General features: G+C 33.6%; 1 protein-coding gene across 3 annotated transcripts; it reads right to left on the reverse strand.

The window, feature by feature from the left end:
* Positions 1-638: 638 nt before the first annotated feature.
* LOC148619194 (E3 ubiquitin-protein ligase RNF181-like) lies at positions 639-18,927 on the reverse strand. Of its 3 annotated transcripts, none has more exons than XM_088578839.1 (6): positions 18,729-18,920; positions 15,235-15,285; positions 12,059-12,147; positions 10,630-10,745; positions 3,748-3,822; positions 639-747 (listed from the first exon to the last, which is right to left on the reverse strand). In XM_088578839.1, the coding sequence occupies exons 1-6, from the start codon at positions 18,806-18,808 to the stop codon at positions 688-690; spliced, it is 471 nt and encodes a 156-aa protein (XP_088434965.1). In that variant the 5' UTR covers positions 18,809-18,920; the 3' UTR covers positions 639-687. The 3 variants fall into 3 exon arrangements, with proteins under 3 accessions (XP_088434965.1, XP_088434966.1, XP_088434964.1); XM_088578838.1 differs by lacking the exon at positions 639-747 and adding an exon at positions 2,060-2,287 and having other exon boundaries at positions 18,729-18,922; XM_088578840.1 differs by lacking the exons at positions 639-747; positions 15,235-15,285 and adding an exon at positions 2,054-2,287 and having other exon boundaries at positions 18,729-18,927.
* Between the last annotated feature and the right edge of the window lie 37 nt (positions 18,928-18,964).

Consider the following 18,964-nt stretch of genomic DNA (forward strand, 5'->3'; position numbering starts at 1 on the left):
CTGAAACTACTTTGAAAATTGGTTTGGTAAAACTAGTATTGAGTTTATTTTGGTTTAAACCTGAAGGGACTGTCTGGTTTGGGCAGGTCTTGAGATTCGGTTAAGACCGGTTTTACTATAAAATTTGCAGTTGCACACTATACATACGAGTTTGTTGTTAAATGTTAAATGATCTCTTGCTCCTACATTCTTATTTCTTAACAATAAGGATTATATAAATATCAAAAGTTCAGTTTTGACTGTTGCACACTGAATTCTCAAATTTTCCAGGTAAACATTTTGTCCCTTTCTGTCCTCAATTTCCAAATGATGCAGGTCATAACCCAAACATTTATTGACTTGTTTCGTTCAGATCTATGAATGCTTTTTTTTTCGGTCCCTAATTCCAAAATTGTTGCCCAATGAGACTATTAATCAATTTCGACCTTTGCTTTGTGGTTTTGAACCCTGAAAAAATTGACAAGATGATGTAAACGTCATACCTCGGCATTTAGTCTGGAATGAAGCTGAGAAGTTGAATGAATCACCTACCTGAAATATGCAATACTTGTTAGAAAAAACTAGTACTTGGGATAGAAAGGGTTAAATTATTAGGTCAAACATATTTGAGGTAGGAGCATGAAAATAAAAGAAATTACTGGTTGTATTGATATTTATTACATGTGCATACAAAAAGTATAAATCATTTTATCCAAACATGGAATTGTGGAGACTGTCTATTTCGAACTCTCTTTGCTTTGCACGAGCCTAAAAAATTAAAAAAAGTATTGTTACTCATTGGGAGCATTATGTTCAGCCGACTGTTGAACGTTACAGCTCATACAATGCACAATAGGTGATGATGGAAATACATTTTTTCTGGAACTGTTTATATACAACTTCATTCTTTAAACTTATCTTACATCTTCTTGTACACAGGGAATAAATCAACATATGTTTGAAAAACAGAAGTAAAATATGTTTTTCTTATGATTAGGACCACCGTGACAAATTAATGAAAAACGAATCATATGGCAATTATATATCGAACATAGGCCATAATGTACTGAAAGAATGATTTTCAAATTAAAAAAAAAAAACCTTCCATGTGCACTAAAACGTATTTCACTTCGGGTCCCAAGCATGTGTCCATATTTTAAGTACTTCTCCGTCTAAGAATCAGGAAAAATGTATATAATGTGAGGCACGTGAAGGAAAAAACGCAGAGATTTTATTGTATTAACCAATTAATTATACCTAACAACCATCAAAGTGTTAGTAAAATTTGCCTTTTAAGATCTTGATAGGTCAAATTTAGTTGAAATGCATTATGGAAAAATGGGGGAAATTTTTCCCGCACTCTTTCCCCATACAAGCAGTCAAACAATATCTACGTTATTGATGCTTCAGGATAAATTTAAATAGCTTTTAGTTGTTTTCTAGATGTACTGAATATATTTTAGGCAAAAAAATTGCGGAAAATGATGTCTGATTCTTACACAGAACGGTTCTTCAAACATGTTGCAATTATCCTGTGTAGTAAGACATTTACATACTAGTCGATACTATTGTTTAGTCAAAACCTTAAGTAGCTGTCTTTGTAAGAATCATGCAAAATCTTAAAAATGTGATACACCCCAAAAAAGGCTACATATTTTTATTTTTGTAATTAAGTTGTTTCATGGGTCTATATTATGAAATGTTTAATTAGTCATTCAAATCTACCTGCTCTTAAGAGATAATCTAAATTAAAAATCTTATAGATTCTATTGTATTTGAGTGTCATTTACAGAGTTATATGCCTTAATTTTGAATTTTACAGTGCATTCTATACAATTTTTATCTCCTATGAGCACGGTTTATACGAAAAACCAAATGTTGATTTATGTTTACTGAAGCATTTTAAACAAAATATCAAAAATAAAAATATGTAGGCTTTTCACCCATGTATCACTTTTTGCATGATTCTTAGCTGGAATAATACTTCAATACCAATCCAAGCTATAATTTTTTGTTGTATGGCAGATTGTAGTACAATTTCATAGTGACTCATAACGGACATAAGGAAATATTTTTTGTCCCGTATTCCTAAATTGTTCAAACCTCGCCTCCAAAAGTCAACCACAGCTCCCCTTTCTTGTATTTACACAATGTGGTACAAAAACACTAAATTACTAAAGTTATTTTCTGGACATCCATTATCCTGATAATAAGGCCTGCAACAGTTTCCATTAGATGAGACAACTCATTGTTGAAATTGCTGCTCATGAAAAGTAGGAAATGACTTTTGGTAGTTAATCCTGAAAACCTATCAGAAAGAAAACAACATTCATCTGCAATGATCGAAACTCCTAACGGGGAAATGTTTCAAGATATCCCCATTTAAGACCGCTCAGTGTTATGGTCATTGTCTTTTTTCAGTTCTTCGTTCAACATCATAAAAACAATAATACTAATAAGGCCTTCAACAGTAATACATGTAAGTCTTAGTACTTGTAGGATGACTCCTTTGAGTTGTTGCCCTTGAAAGGAGAAAAAGTACCCTTTTGGCAGTTTAAAGCCGATATAATTATAAACCTATACTAGCCAGAAAGAAATTTTCAATTGATGATAATGACTACAGACTTCAACTAAGTATCTGTAATAAAAGGACTCAAGGACTCCAGTGTTATAGGAGTTATTTCCCTTAAAAGTTAAAAAATACTATTAGCTATTTTGGTAGTTAAAGAGTCCTAGCAGATAGGAAAGGTTGCAACTGCAGGAATATTTTTATTCCTGACAGAGAGTATTCATAAGGCTTAGAAATGAGATCAGGGTGACCAATTCATGCCCTCTAGTTGATCAATCTTGGACCCATTTGAGGTATGGTACAATTTCATTGAGATTCATACAAAATAATCTAATTAAAAATCCAAAAACCAAATTCAAAGGGAGCTGACATAAAATAAGAAAAAAAAATGAAATGAGATGAAGCACCACAATAAAATGAAATAATATGACAAATGGAGGAAACAATTTTTTGAGTTTTTGTGAATGGCAGAAAGGAGGAAGTACAAGAGTAAACCATAATTTTTCCTGCCTAAAAAGAACACTATTTAAATATTACTGGACTGGAAAAAAAAATTCAACTATCTGTAACTTTTTGCAAGACTTAAAAAGATTTTTGTGGTCTGATGGATTAAGTGCAAGTCCCCTTGCCCATCATGATTATTTTTTTTACCATAGTTTCTGATTTTTTGTTTGTTAATTAATTCCACATCCCCTCCTTTATAACTTACAGTAATCAATTGCTTTAAATCTGATCTGAAGCAAAACAAAAGTTTTCCCGAAACAACTTAGTTATTTAAGAAGCAGTCTTTATAAAAATCAGACTGGAGGTGATTTATGCATGTAAAAAAACCAACGAATTCACTTTTAATTTCTTATTCAAAATAGAGTTACAGACCTGAAAAACCAGTCATAGTTTTTTTTTCAATTGGGTGTTGCGCGTTTTGAGATAAAATTTATACATGAAATAAGCACTTTGCAAGACTTATTGTTCTTGATTTTCGGTTAATGTTGATTTTCAGTGGGGGATAAATGTATCATTTTCTCAAAAGGGCAAATCTAAATATGAAAAGGGCAACTGTTATATATAAAAATATAGTATGTAGATTGAAAGAGCATTGTTTGGTCGGTGGATTTTTCTTCACCATGAATCACTTCAATATGGACAGTGTCTGAATTTTATATGGACTAGTACTTAAAAGAAACTAATGTCTGCTATACCTTATGTTTTTTAAAAGCTTCATATTCTGGATCATCAGTTGGTAATTCATAACGACACAGAGGACAACTGTTTACCTGAAATAAACAGCATACTAAGAAATTAGGCTTCAAATCAAATTACTGTTTATGCTACTCAAATCTCATTTCTTTTCTATTCTTAGGGTATTCGAGATAAAATAATCAAAGTGCTGGAGACTTTTGATCCTTATTAAAGTAGTAACATACACTGCCAAAACTATGATGTGCTTGTAAATTAAAACTGTAATCATAAAGTTGCATTCCCCATTTAATTAAGAGTAATCAAGGGAGCACAGATTCTAGCGGAAATCAAAAGAATGTAATCCAGGGACAAGGACCAAGAATTGCTTAATTTTCTAAATATTTTTATCTACTAGTATTTGAATTTCTTGGTACAAAATGAATACTGTTCTTCACTTTCTGTTTATTAATCAACAAATATTTCTGAAATGTAGACGAATTGGACTTGAAGGCATGTCAAATGGAACATGCTTGACACTTTTTATGTTTCCTGACACATTCCGCAAAACCTAACTTTCCTAAATGCAAAGTTTTTACTTAACACCTATTCTTTCAAGGCCAAAAATCTTCAATTGATTTGAGGACTAGATCTTAATTTCATATACAACAATTATTTAGCTCAAAAAAAGTCTAAAACATATTTACAGGTTTTGAAAGATATATTGATTGATACACAGTGAAAGGAATTACATATTGATTTATTATAGAGTTAAGAGTAACCAAGGGAACCAAGGTTATTGCGGCAATCAAAAGAATGTAATCCAGACATGGAAAACAGACATACACAACAAAGAACATAAGTAACTAAAATCATACATACAAAGCAACAAAAGCAAATGAGCAACCCAGACTCCACTAAAAACTGGGAGCATGGACCAGGTGCACCGGTAGGGTAAGCATCCTCTGTTTTTCTAGAAACAACCGCCGAGTTGTTAAAAACTACTGTTGCTCATAAAAAGTCAAGTCCGGGGTAGACAAACGAGGAAGGAAAACTATGACCCGTTGAATAAATCAGTTTTCATGGTGCAGATGGATACACCATAACGATAAAGAGTCCATGCTGACGACCATAAAACTTCTGTAGTGATGATGTCAATCTTGTAGCAACATAACCCTGTTCCAGAAGCCTATTTGTTAAGAGTTCTAGCGCGATACAAAAAGTCTGCGTAGTTTCGGCAAGCTCTGGCATAACGTATGAGTTGTGATATGAACACTCCATACGCAGGTGCTGAAGGGATGTTGCCACAGATGAAAGGAAAGTTGACAATTTTGAATGAAAAGTCATCACGTTTGTCGTAAAGTTTGGTCAATAGTTTTCCTTTACCATCGATTTCTAAGTGTAGGTTAAGATATGAGTCTGACTTCACAGTGTCTGTAGTATCCTTTATCTCAAGTTCTTTGGGGTAGATGCGATGTATCAAATCCCCGAAATTAGGATTGTTTAAAGATAATACGTCATCTATATAGCGGAAACTGAGATTAAAGGATCTAGCTAAACGATATTCTTTCATTTGGATCAGATCAGCTATAGAGTCAGCCTCATAAGAGTGAAGGAAAAGGTCAGCAAGTAAAGAAGCACAATTTCTTACCACTGGAATGCCGACAGTTTGTTGAAAAACACGTCCACCATATTGGACAAATATATTGTCGATTAAAAATTCCAGCATTTTATAAACATCTTCCTCTTCATATTTGGAAGATGATTTGGAATTATTTCTTACAAAGTATGAGGAATCTATACCAAGAACAATATATTTGTATCTAGGTGTACCATCTTTTTTGGAAAAACGATGTATAATGTTTTAAGTCGGGATTTTAACTGAGTATGGGGAATTGAAGTATAAGAAATAGGGAAGTTACTCTGACGAACCGGTGACTATTTTGGTCCTGAATCAGGATTCCCAAAAATGCCTTGCAGGGTGCAGCTTAATATGGAAACATTCTGCTTTGAATTTTGGTTGTGATTAGACATTTGACATAAGAAAAGAATTTAATCAGACTCATTAATACGGTAGTTTCAGTTACTACCTCCAAAATCAACCCCAGTCTTTATAAAGGGGAAGTGTACCTTGTGGTACAATGTTAAAGAGACCTTTCTCTTTTCCTCAGGTAATCGTCCAAACATCAGGGAAATCCTTGTTTTTTTTGTCTCCTTTTGACACCTAATTCCTAACGGTTCCAAGCATAATCCAAAAAGTCAATTCCAGGCTTCCTTTATGGGAACTATGTATATCTAGTACAGTTGAAAGTATAATCAAGGGAACAAAAATTAAAACCGTAACCAAAGTATATATTTCAGGGATTAAAAAGTCTATACAGAGAACATAAATACACTACAAAGAGCACAAAATTATAATACAGAATAAAGTAAATGAGCAACATGGACACTGGATCTGGTGCACCAGAAAAGTAAGCATCCTCTGCCTTTCTAGAAACACCCACCAAGATGTTCATAAATTGTGACGTCTGGAATAGATGAAAGAGGAAAGGAAAACTATGACAAAGGGGATAGACAGGGGGAACTTCATGCCCGCTTCACCCCTAGATCACCGCCTCCCACCTCCCTGGCTACCGCCATCCATAGTCCCATTTCCCGTATTTTTCACTCCCAGTTCCCCACCCATTCAACTACCGATTTCCGTTCCCTTAACCCCTGTATCCTTATCCCCTATCCACGTTTTCCATTACATTAATAAATTGATTCTCAAAATATAGATGTATACACTATAACATTACTTTTGTAAGTGATTACATCAATCATACAAACAACATAACCCTGTTTCAGAGGCTTAATTGTAAAGTCTAGCATGGTACTAAAAGTCAGTGTAGTTTGGGCAAGCTCTTGCATAACGTGTAAGTTTTGAAATGAAAACTTCTTACGCATGTGCTGAAGGGATGTTGCTACGAATGGAAGGAAAGTTAACAATACGAAATGAGAAGTCATTGCGTTTGTCGTATAGTTAGGTAATGAGTTTTCCTTTTCCATCAATCTCTAAAAGTAGGTCAAGATATAAATCTGGCATTATAGTGTCTGTAGTGTCCCTTATCTCAAGTGCTTTATATTCAGATGATAATCTTGTATCAAGAGACCTATAATTAAAGGATTATGAAACTTGTTAACTATCACGCGACGTTGAACGAGATACCCCGACCCTTCCACTTATTCAGTAAACTATTCCCCCCCCCCCCCCTTATGATGAAATGATCTGAAATTGTAGCAGATGCCCAGAATACGTAAAAATCGGAAACTGAAGGTTTTATTCCATAAACTTTAAAAACAAAAAAGTTGTGATAGGTTAATGTGAAATTAATGAATTTGATTTTGAAATATTTTCATTTTCTAATATGACGTCTTCATATTGTCAAACAGTACGTGTCGGTACAACTCCACCTTTAGCACCTGCGCGCAGTCACTTTTCTTTCGCTGTGGCTTCGAGACAAAACACTCATTTAAAAACGTTTACGCGATGATTTAACGGCTCAGAGGTTATCTAATTGAAATCAATTATATAAATACGCACATTTAACACATACGATGCCATAAAAGTACAAATTTAATCCAACTTCATGCGGGGAAGGTTAAACGGAACAGCCGTTGTTTTGGCTATGCCCAGGGGAATTTTTGTCACAAAAATTGCCGTATTTGTCGTATAAGAAATGAAATAATTTCCTCCGGGGTAGATTTGTACTCATTTTAACATCATTTCTTAATTCGTAAAAATCGGTGTAGGTAACTTGTTTTCAATACTTTTTTGTTTATTTTGGTAGAAAAAAATGTGGTATGAAAATGAAGCTAAGATATTGTAAAATGGGAAACTGAAGGTTTTTACTTCAATATTGCAATACTTTTTTAGTTTTAATAATTTAAAGTTGAGCAGTCATTGTCGATTAAGTAAATACAAGATCTCGTTTCCCGCCATGCACGTGCTAATGTGAGATTTCAGTTAGTTGCAAATCTCTTTTAATTACAGATCTATGCTAGTATTGCGAAGATCTTCCAAATTTTTAGTCTATCTGACCAATGCAAAGTGAGCTTATGCCATCTTTTGGCGTCCGTCGTCGTCGTGGACAATTTTCGAAAATTTCCTCTAAAACTACTAGACCGACAGGATGCATATGTAAACTGAAATGATTGTTTCTTAGAGTATTGTGCACAAAATAATAGTTGAGATTTATGATCCGTGAAAAAAGCATGGCCGCTGTTACTGAAAATAGAACATAGGAGTCTGAAGGCATTTTTTGCAAATAACTCAAAAACCGTTGCATTTAGCAAAATTCTGGCTAAGTAATACTGTTCAGCATCAAGAGTCAGACCTATGCCGAAATTTCCAAAATGATTTGTCAACAAATGTAGGAGTTATGGCCCCTGAAACAGCTATTTGGCATTTTTCAAAACTGTTTTACAGAATTCAATGAAAATTGGCATAAATGTTCCTTATATAGGGTATTCCACACAAAATGATCCTTATGATATTTGATCCATGAAATAACATGGCACCTGTTACTAAAAATAGAACATAGGGTCTGAAGGCATTTGTTTTGCAAATAACTCAAAAACCTTTGCCTTTAGCAAAACTCTGTCAGAGTTATATTGTTCAGCATCATGAGACGGGCATATGCCGAAATTATCCAAATGATTTGTCAACTGATGTAGGAGTAATGGCCCCTGGAACAGCATTTTTGGATTTTTGGCATGTTCACTTTAAAAATCTTCATCTCAAAAACCGTTTTACAGAATTCAATGAAAGTTTGCATAATTGTTCCTTAGAGTATCCAACACAAAATGGTCGTTGGAATATTTGATCCATGAAAAAACATGGACTCTGTTACTAAAAATAGAATATAGGAGTCTGAAGGCATTTTTTTTTGCAAATAAAACAGTCGTTGCCTTTAGCAAAATTCTGGCAGGGTTGTATTGTTCAGCATCATGAGATGGACCTATGCCAAAATTTTCAAAAAAAATTCATTATTTGAAGTTATTTGAGTTATGGCCCCTTAATCAGTTTTCTTTTTCCACTGGGATTTTTTACCTGTGAAAAAACCTGGCTGCCATTACTAAAAATAGAAGGCAGTTTTTGCAAATAGCAAAAACACTGTTGTCTGAAGCAAAATTTTTGCAAGGGTAATATTATTCAGCATCATGCTACTGACCAATGCCAATATTTTTTAAACCTTGTTCTACTGATGTAGGGGTTGTGGCGGCTGCAAGGGCAAGCTACCATTAATTTTCTTGAAAAAAAAAATTGCCACTTCTTTAAATTTATATGAATTGAGATATTTTATACCATGATCCAGCTAAATACCAACACCAATAAACATAAAATATTAAAGTTTTCATTCAAATCTAGCAATTTGTCACAGATTATTGCTAGCTTGCACTGCATTATTCATTTAGGAACAAAGCTTTATGAATTTCAGGTGTTAAATCTTGTTTATGACAGCTGTAAATGTTGTTTACATTTTTGTTGTTAATGTTATATAGAAGTTTTAAAACATGTATTCCTCAGTTTGACTTGTGCTTGCGTGTCATATATCTATAAAGATGCATTTAGCAATGTTTCAGTGCTGAATTTAATGTAATATTAAAACTATGAATGAAAACATTTCATTAAGGAAAGTCCAAGATATTGACTTTAGCTCTGGCTCTGTGGCATAGAATATTATAGAACAATATAATAGAAGTCCATATACTTTTACTAACCTGTAATTTATATAGGTAAATAGTAAAATATGCTTGCTTTTGCCATTTATAAGCCCAAATTGGTTGGGTCCATAACCATCCCCCCCCCCAATACCAACTTTAATTTCTTATGTTGCTTGACACATTTTAGTAAAATTTTATTTTTTTATTTCTTCTTCCAAAGACAACTTAAAGTACCTTATAGTGGGTAAATTTAATGGGGGCTAATTTTGGCGTATTTTAGTTGTTTGTCTATAAATGCCTAAATAAATTCCGCCAAATATGGGCTCTGGGTTTAAGTACTTAGTGCACCACTTATGATCTGCCAAAGTTTTTGGATACATTTTACTTCAAAATTGTCAAATTTTACATCCAAAATAACCCCGCTATATGGTTATGCAGTGATATGTTAAATTTTCATCAAAGTTTTGGGAATGGACGATTTTTTCTGTTATGAATCATAAAAATAAATTGCTTTGCAGTTGCAGATGTCAAACCATGGAGAGTTAAAGTAATTATAGATACCACATTCAAGCTTCTGATTAAATGTTTAAACATAACATGTTTCAGGTCAGAGCGAATGTGGTCAAAAACCTGTAGAATTTGCAATTTGAACCATGGAAATATGCACAGAAAGTTAAAAAAATGCATTATGGCCTTTTATTCCCAAATAACTACCAGGGATATATAACCCCCAAATAAAAACCTACTTTTTGTGATATAGAGTCTTGCAGTATAAAATTATAGAGATCTATACACTTTAACTTCAGTCATGGCAATAAAACAGCAGGACAATGTTTGGTTTTGGGCCCCTTTTGCCCCTAATTCCTTCATGGTTAAGATTTCAATACTAAAAATCAATTCTAACCATTTGCTTGCAGTAAGGAACATAATAGTAAATTTCATTATATACTTTAGTTATTGTCTTGAAAACAACTGTTTACAGATTAGTACATTGGTACATTATTATTTGACCAAAAATGTATATGTGGCTGTATCAAAAGTAAGTACAAGTACGTATATCATGAAATGAACTTCTTTCACCATGCACTGTTATTTTTATGTGGCTTGAACATATTCATGCCAACAATTCTTCTGATATAGAGAATTAGGGTAAACACACATTTGTAAAGATTTTGTGGTGATAAAAACAATTAACTTACTTTTTGCAACCATGGTAAAATGCATTTAGAATGAAATGTGTGTGAACAAGGCATTTTCTTAACTTCGTCTTCTTCATCAAGAAGGGAAAGGCACACTGGACATTTTTTCTCCAAGGCTGAAACAAAGATAAAATTGCATTGAAAAGTCCCTGAAATATGCATCGTATAAATCAAATGGGTAAAACATCTTGGTAAAATTGAGAATTATACCTGTGGGTCAATCATGGGTGGCTGGTTTGTATATTATTATATCCCCATTTGCAAAGTGGGGGTGTATAGTGATAGGTGTGTCTGTACCTCCTTCCTTCCGTACTTCTTCTATTATCTGTTACTCCTCCTGCACCATTGAATGGATTCTAATGAAACTTTCACAGAATCTTTATTTCATATTCATTTTCATAAATTTGAGGGTCTCACATTAGCAAAATATGAACTTGGTAATTTATGAATGGGGACCAAGGGTAAATGTCTCTTATCCTTTACTCCTCCTACACTATTACAGTTAAGGCAAGTATGCACACATCATTCAAGCTTGATGTAGCTCTGAATTTTGATTGGGATTAAATATTTGACACCACCAAAGAATATGACCAGAATTATGGTGGCCCTTTTTTGACCCCTTGTTCCTCAATAAGTACAACCCCAAAATTAATCCTAGCCTTCCTTCGGGGGTTTGGCACCTTAAATATAATTTCAAAGAGATCTATTCACTTTCACTCATATTATTATCTGTACATCAGGATAATGCTCGTTTCTTGTCCCTTTTGGCCCCTCATTCAATATCAATTCAAGTCACAACACCCAAAATCAATCACAGCAATCATTTTGTGCTATGACTCATTGTACTACAATTTCAAAGGGTCCATTCACTCTTAGTCAAGTTACTGTCCTAATATCATGAAATTGTTTGTTTCCGGTCCACTTTTGGTACATACTTATTAAACAGTTCAAGTAATAACCCCCCAAAACAATCCCAGTCTTCCTTAATTTAGTGGTAAGGATTCCTTATAATGGTACAATCTAAAAGAGATTCGTTCAAATTGTCTGGACTCCGAACATCATGTAAAAGCTTGTTACTGAACCCTTTTTAACCCCATTTCCAAAACAGTTTGAGTCACAATCCTCAAAATAAATCCAAAAACTTACTATCGTGGTAATCCACCTTATGGTATACATTCACAATTAAACTTAAATATTGTTCAAACAACATAAAAATGCTTGATTTCCCAATTTTTTTTGCCCCTAATTCCTCAACAGTTTGTGTCACAACCCCCAAAATCAATCCCATAATTCTTTTGTGGTATGGAAACAAGCAGTATACTTTCATAAGATCTTGACATTTACATTCAAATTATACGAAGATGACTGTACTGATACCATTGTATGACCACAAGTTTTTTGTAGATGAATAAAAATTGATTTACATTACCTGCTTCAGTTGGTGTTACAATATGTGTATCTAATGCCTCAACACTAGCTTTTGATGCAGGAGGAACTTTCCTGTCACCACCAAACACACTGGAAAAGGTAATAATGGAAGTAAAAATGAGTTGTATGTGCTTCTTACATAGAGAATAATACCCAGCCAGTACAAGTCTGGGTATTATTCCCCATGTTTTTGAATTATTAACTGTCTTCCAACCCTATGTTCCACTGAAACGATTGATCTACTGGTGTATGAGTTACGGCTCCTGAAACACTTCTTAAAGTTTTTTTTCCCACATGTACAACTTTGAAAATCTTCTCCTCTAAAACCATTTAAGATCATTTAATGAAAATAAGCATACTGGTTCTTTAGTGTAATGTGCCTGAAATGACTTGTTATTTTAATCTGTGAATAGATATGGCTGCCTAAAAACACAATATAGGGGTTGGAAGACAAATAATCCCAAAACTGTTGCCTTTAGCAAAATTCTGGTTCAGGTCATAAAAATGCTATTAAAAGCATTTCCTGCATTTGACAACTCAGTTAATTTTAACTTAGCCTGTCTCATTCATCAAGTTTTTCAAATAAGTGAATGGTTAACCAAGTGAGTGATTCAAGCTCTCTTGAGCCTTTAGTTTGTTTTTTTTTTTTGGTCACTTTCTCTGGTTAACAAAGAGTGTTACTAGCTTAGTGATAGTTATCCACCACAGTTTATTTAATTTGAAAAAATTAAAGTTTTTATGGTAAGAACTGTCCAAGATACCCCATAACAAAATTGAGAATTCCAAGCAGAGGTGTGATAAAGATTAAGCCATCCGATGAATGGACGTGATAAAGGTTATCTATGTGATACAGGGGTGTGATAGAGGGTGTGATGTCACAAAGTTTGATACTGGTCAAAGATTTAAGACTTCATCAGGTAATTTACTACTAAATACACTGTAAATGCTATAATTTGCTTCTGAGTTAATTTCAATGATACCACAGGGGCTTGCTCCAAACATCAAATATGCAGCCTGACTAGTGTAGTGTTTCAATACTAGTCTGACTGCATTATTGATAAGGGGAGCAAGCCCCTGTGGTTCAACACCTTATTTTATTTTTTACTAGTATCTAAGTAAACTCTTCCCAAAACATTATATGCAGTATTTCATGAATATGCTGTGATTTTTAAATTTTTTTTTTTTTTCGAACATAAAAGATATGCCTGAACCATAAATTGATCCAAGTTTATGAAAAAGAGGATGAGAAACACACATGGCCATGTTCCATTGTTTTTTGGCCTGTCAAGTGCAATATGATTAAATTTTGGCTACCATTTGGGATCAACTTGAAAAATTGAAACACAAGGTCAGATTTAGTATATCATGAAAACATTAAAGGACCAGACTTAAGATCTCAATTAAGTTGGTTAAGAAATATAGTTATAATGTTTAACATAAAATAATAACATACTTGTTATAAGTGATGAATGATTGTAAACACATCCAACAGATTACTATAAAAATATGTTTCAAAACCAATTAAAATAATTCAAAGCAATGAAGTACTAAAATCTCAAAATTGAAACCAATGTCCATGTCAACACTAAATCATAATCATAACACATTAATTAGATTAAACATGAGTTGCTACTTCATGTTTCTTTGATATTCAAAAATAAATGTATATGTATATTATGATAATTTCTGTTATGATTCAATCTAATTAATGTGTTATGATTATGATTTAGTTTTGACAGCACCCAAAGTATCTTACAATATATGTCATATCTAAAAAAAGCCACAAACCAAATTTTAAATCAATCCATCATTGAACCAGAGATTTTTGTGACAAAAATTTTCTCTATCATAACATATAGTGAAAAAATTCCCATGTAATAGGATATCATAGAGCAATCAAATTTGGTAGTGTGCCACTTCTATTTAAATCCATATACCATATTTGAAATCAGACCATCTTTTGGAAGCCGAGATAATCAATACGAAACTCAGACAGAATGGTCGATAGGTGGAATGACAGACAGAAGGATGGACAAGAAGATTCCAAGATACTATCACCCATGAAAAATATCTTATATTTTGCATTTTAGAGAAATTTTGTAAATTGTCTCCCTTTGTTTGTGATTTTATTGACTGCATATTTCTATGTTAAATTATGAAAATATTTAAATTCATAGATGCTATTTAGTACATTTTACTTTCCCACAGTTTCAAAACATTAAGCATTTTCTAGACAATAAGGATTAGGATTAAGACTTTTTAATTGCTAGATATACTTTTACATGCTTGTCAAGGGAAGTGATAATTGGGGTTATTCATAATCTCCTTTGAGTGAAGTGTTTGATGCCAAAGGGCAATTACACGGAACTGGTTCTAACAGATTTTTACTCAAGTGTCAAGATTATAATTAAATTACATAGAGCTGTTACTTTCTAAATGATAACATAATTATCTTATTAAATTCATGAGTATTTTAGTTATCCCAGTTGTCAGGGATATAGGGAAAGTTCAATTTTAGCCCTCGAACAGGCAACATGTCTTTTGGAAATTATTGTCATTTTATGGATTGGCAACATAAAACATGTAGTTACAATTTTGAAATATTCTGGACTTGTATACATGGATTTTTGTTGTGACTATTTGTTAATTATTTTGTACATAGTATTAAACTGTTATTAACTATTACTGGTTACATGTCTGATCAAAGGAACTTACTACATTAAACCATTCACTATGAGCTAGATTCCCCCCAACAAAATTTAAGGACAAATCTGACCCCAGGATGAAGAGGCACCATCCTAACCATATAGGCATCAGCCATGCACTGTGTCCCTCATCCGGCTCACAGAGTACATTGCCCCAGTCAGAATACCACCAACTCATTGAGTGGAGGTATAATTTTGCATTTTTTTTTAAACAAATTTAAATTTTTAATATGTTCAGAAAATGGTCAATTATTTTTGTATGTGGCATATTACATATGTGTACCTATGGTAAGATGGTATGCAAAGAGACAACAATACAAAATGACTATTTTTACTTTGTTTTCAATTGTAAGAAAAAGTTGTCAAAATGATTGTTACTTAATATAAGCTTTAAATTACCCAAGCCAATTAACAAATGGGATAATCTGGGTATTAACACTGCTATGTGAATTTTTTCCTTCAGCGTACAAACCTTTCATATTCAATATCCCACTCGGCTGCTAAGCCACTGTCAAGTAATAATCTGCAATAATAAATTTGAAAGATACCATAGAAAGCAAAGAATGACATTACAAACCAAAAAATTACCACCAACAAAAAGAACAAAAGCCTCCCAATCGCTCATCTGGTTAAATTTTGGCCTTTCAAGGGCAACAACTCAAAAAAAGAGTTGTTGACAATATTGAAACAAAAAAAGACCTTGGTAGGACTTGTCATAAGGATCATTTCATTAATTTTAAGTTTCTCTCTATCATATTTTTAAAGAGTAATCAAGGGAACCAAGGTTATAGCAGTAATCTAAAGAATGTAATCCAGGGACAAAGACCAGACATGGAAAACAGACATACACAACAAAGAACATAAAGTAAGTAAAATCATACATACAAAGTAACAAAAGTAAATGAGCAACTCGGAAAAACTGGGAGCATGGACCAGGAGCACCGGTAGGGTAAGCGTCCTCTGCTTTTTTAGAAACACCTGCTGAGTTGGCAATAAAAAGTCAAGTCCGGGGTAGACAAACGAGGGAAGGGAAACTATGACCCGTTGAATAAATCAGTTTTCATGGTGCTGATGGATACACCATAACAATCCACGAGTTCATGATAACAGCCATAAAACTTCTGTAGTGATGACTTCAATCTTGTAGCAACATAACCCTGTTCCAGAAGTCTATTTGTTAGAGTTCTAGCGCGATACAAAAAGTCTGTGTAGTTTCGGCAAGCTCTGACATAACCTATGAGTTGTGATATGAACACTCCATACGCAGGAGCCGAAGGGATGTTGCCACAGATGAAAGGAAATTTGACAATTCTGAATGAAAATTCATCACGTTTGTCGTAAAGTTTGGTCAATAGTTTTCCTTTACCATCGATTCCTAAGTGTAGGTCAAGATATGAGGCTGACTTCACAGTGTCTGTAGTATCCTTTATCTCAAGTTCTTTTGGGTAGATGCGATAGATATAGGCTGAAAACTGCTAAAAACATCATTTTTCGCATTTCAAGAGCAATTACTCTACCAAGGAGGTTCTGACATCTTTGATTCTCTGCAGACATTTGTAGGCCTTATCATAAGGACCATTTCAGCAATTGAAAGTTTCTGTCTATCTATCATAGTTTTCAAGACTGGCTGAAAACTGTTAAAAAAACATCATTTTACACCTTTCAAGGGTAATAACTCTAACAAGTAGTCGTCTGACAACTTTGATCAAATGTAGACTTTTGTAGGCCTTATAAAAAGGATCATTTTGGTAACTGAAAGAATTTGGCTAAGCCTAACTGCTTTGGAGAGATATATATGTGAAACACTTGTCTGACCCCTATGTTCTATTTTGAGTAACAGCAGCCAAGTTTCTCGACAGATAAAAAATCCCCACATCAGTTCTATGCAAAATACACTAAGGAACATTCATACCAAATTTGCTTCAAATTGTTCACCTTGTTATAGAGGAACATATTTTTGAAAGTAATACTGTTAAAAATAGATAAAAACATCAAAAAGGGCAATAACTCCAACACGGCTTAACAGATTAAAACAAAAATTTGACTGTAGAAAATCTCATTATGCAGAACACTTTTCTACAGTCAGAATTTGAATTAACTTAAGGATTTCGAAAATATATGGGAAAACTTCTGTCTGACCCCTATGTTCTGTTTTCAGTAACCGCAGCCATATTTTTTGACTGTTCAAAATCCCCACGTAAGTTCTGTGTATAATACCCTATGCAACATTCCAGAATGTTTGGTTCAAACTGGTCAACGGTTTCAGAGGAGAAGAATTTTGAAAATTTTTAATGATGAGAGACAACGACAGAGGATGGACGCTCACTTGGCCTTTGGCAAGGTGAGCTAAAATGGGCATTCCATCGAGTAAAGGTTAACCTAACCTTGTCAATTCAAAGTAAAATTCAATAACAGATTCCAGGGATCAGAATGAGACTGGTTTTGTTGGAAAATCTTATTATTTGCAAATTTCAGCAAAATGAGCAAAATGTAGCCATGAACTAAATTAATTAACATTAATTTGCTGGTTCACCCCTACCCTTTTAAAATCACTTGATCTGCCCCGAAATTTATATTGTTTGTTTGTTGGGGTTTAACGTCCGAGCAGCAATATTTCAGCTATATTCAGACAATGAACATGAAATGGATGATAAAATGAACATGAAATGAAAAAAAAGGATGGGTCACAAGGATAATAGGGTCAACAAATTTTGATTGCCACTGGAAAAAGGGGGGTGGGTAAGGTCGGGCAATTTAGCCTCCTCTGGCGGAGCGCAAAGGTTCCTACTCCTATCGAATACCACAGCAGGGTTCTTTAACGTGCAAGGAACGTGGCATCTTTCCCAACACGGTGCACCACTATGGTTTGTGGTCAGGTTTTCCGTATTATAGCCTGACAACCCCAGCATGTAACACGCCAGGGATACCCCATTCCACCACCTGGGGCACACATCCCAGTTGCTCTGTGAGCAGAGCGCCTAGCCCCGGCTAGGTTTCTGAGCACTATTTAGTCGCCTTATACGACAAGCTTAGCGCTGCTGCAGGCCTATTCTTTTAACACCCGGACCTGCACGGGGCCGATATTTATATTGTAACTTATAATCTTTATGATAATGTCATTATCACTTGGAAAATAGTTGTAAGGAATTTAATATGAAAGGGAAATTTTTTCTTGATTTATCTTATTTGATTAATTGCAAATAAAAAAAGGTGCATGTTGCAGGAAATGAAGAGGCTGCAGATATTAAACGATAAAAAGATGGGCAAGTATGGATGTAACATTGTATGATATACCTAGCAACTCTGAATTTGGATTTTGTCTAATTTCTTACACCAAATGAAAGTGAAGAAAAAATTACATATTTTGAAATTGAACATTTTCAAAGAATCCCTATAATTCAATTTTGTTGAAATCTAACAGTTTCACTTTTGACCCTTCAGACCAACTTGATAACAGCCCCCCCCCCCCCCCAAAAAAAAAAAAATAATAATAAGAGATGGATAGATCCAGCAAATCTCAGTACCAAAAGAATTTAATTTATTTAACAAAACAAAATTTGGTTAAATTAAGACCTGTCTGTATTAATCCAATGGGGGACCAAATTGATAAATTGATAGCATTGCCCAAAATGATAAGTCTTAAACCATGATTAGATTAAACTATTGAAGAACTTTGATGTCATTTGGATTCCACAGTATGTGATTCAATAAAATAATTTTTCAATCATCATGACAAGGGATGATTTTTATCGAAGGTAATGGGGCTTGTAATACAGATTTTGTCATGACATGTAATACTAATAGACTATAATAAATTTTAATTGAATTGAAATGAAAAAAAATAAGGTGCTCCAAAATGGTATATACAACATTTTAAAAATATTAATATTTATCATTAAAAAACCAGTAAGTTTCGTTAATCTAATGATAGAATTCACCTTACAGTATATCAAAACAAAGTATCACCTTGCCATGTGTAACAGATGATTTGGTTGCTCTCCATCTTTCAATGGTTCACAGTCGTGTTCATCAAAGTAGGAAGCCATAGATCCGCAAAGTTCGATTTGTGATTTATTAAATTAATAAAGAAAGATCAGAATCATGATGACTGTTTACTTTCATTTTCAAGTTTCATATTCAATTTAGTCGCTTACAACGCCCGAAATGAATAGAAAAGTATCATTACATGATTAATATCTTTT

The sequence above is a fragment of the Perna viridis genome, chromosome 4 (genome assembly GCF_037379345.1).
Source record: "Perna viridis isolate PV_CMFRI_1.1 ecotype Kerala chromosome 4, ASM3737934v1, whole genome shotgun sequence".
In the NCBI taxonomy this organism is placed as follows: domain Eukaryota; kingdom Metazoa; phylum Mollusca; class Bivalvia; order Mytilida; family Mytilidae; genus Perna; species Perna viridis.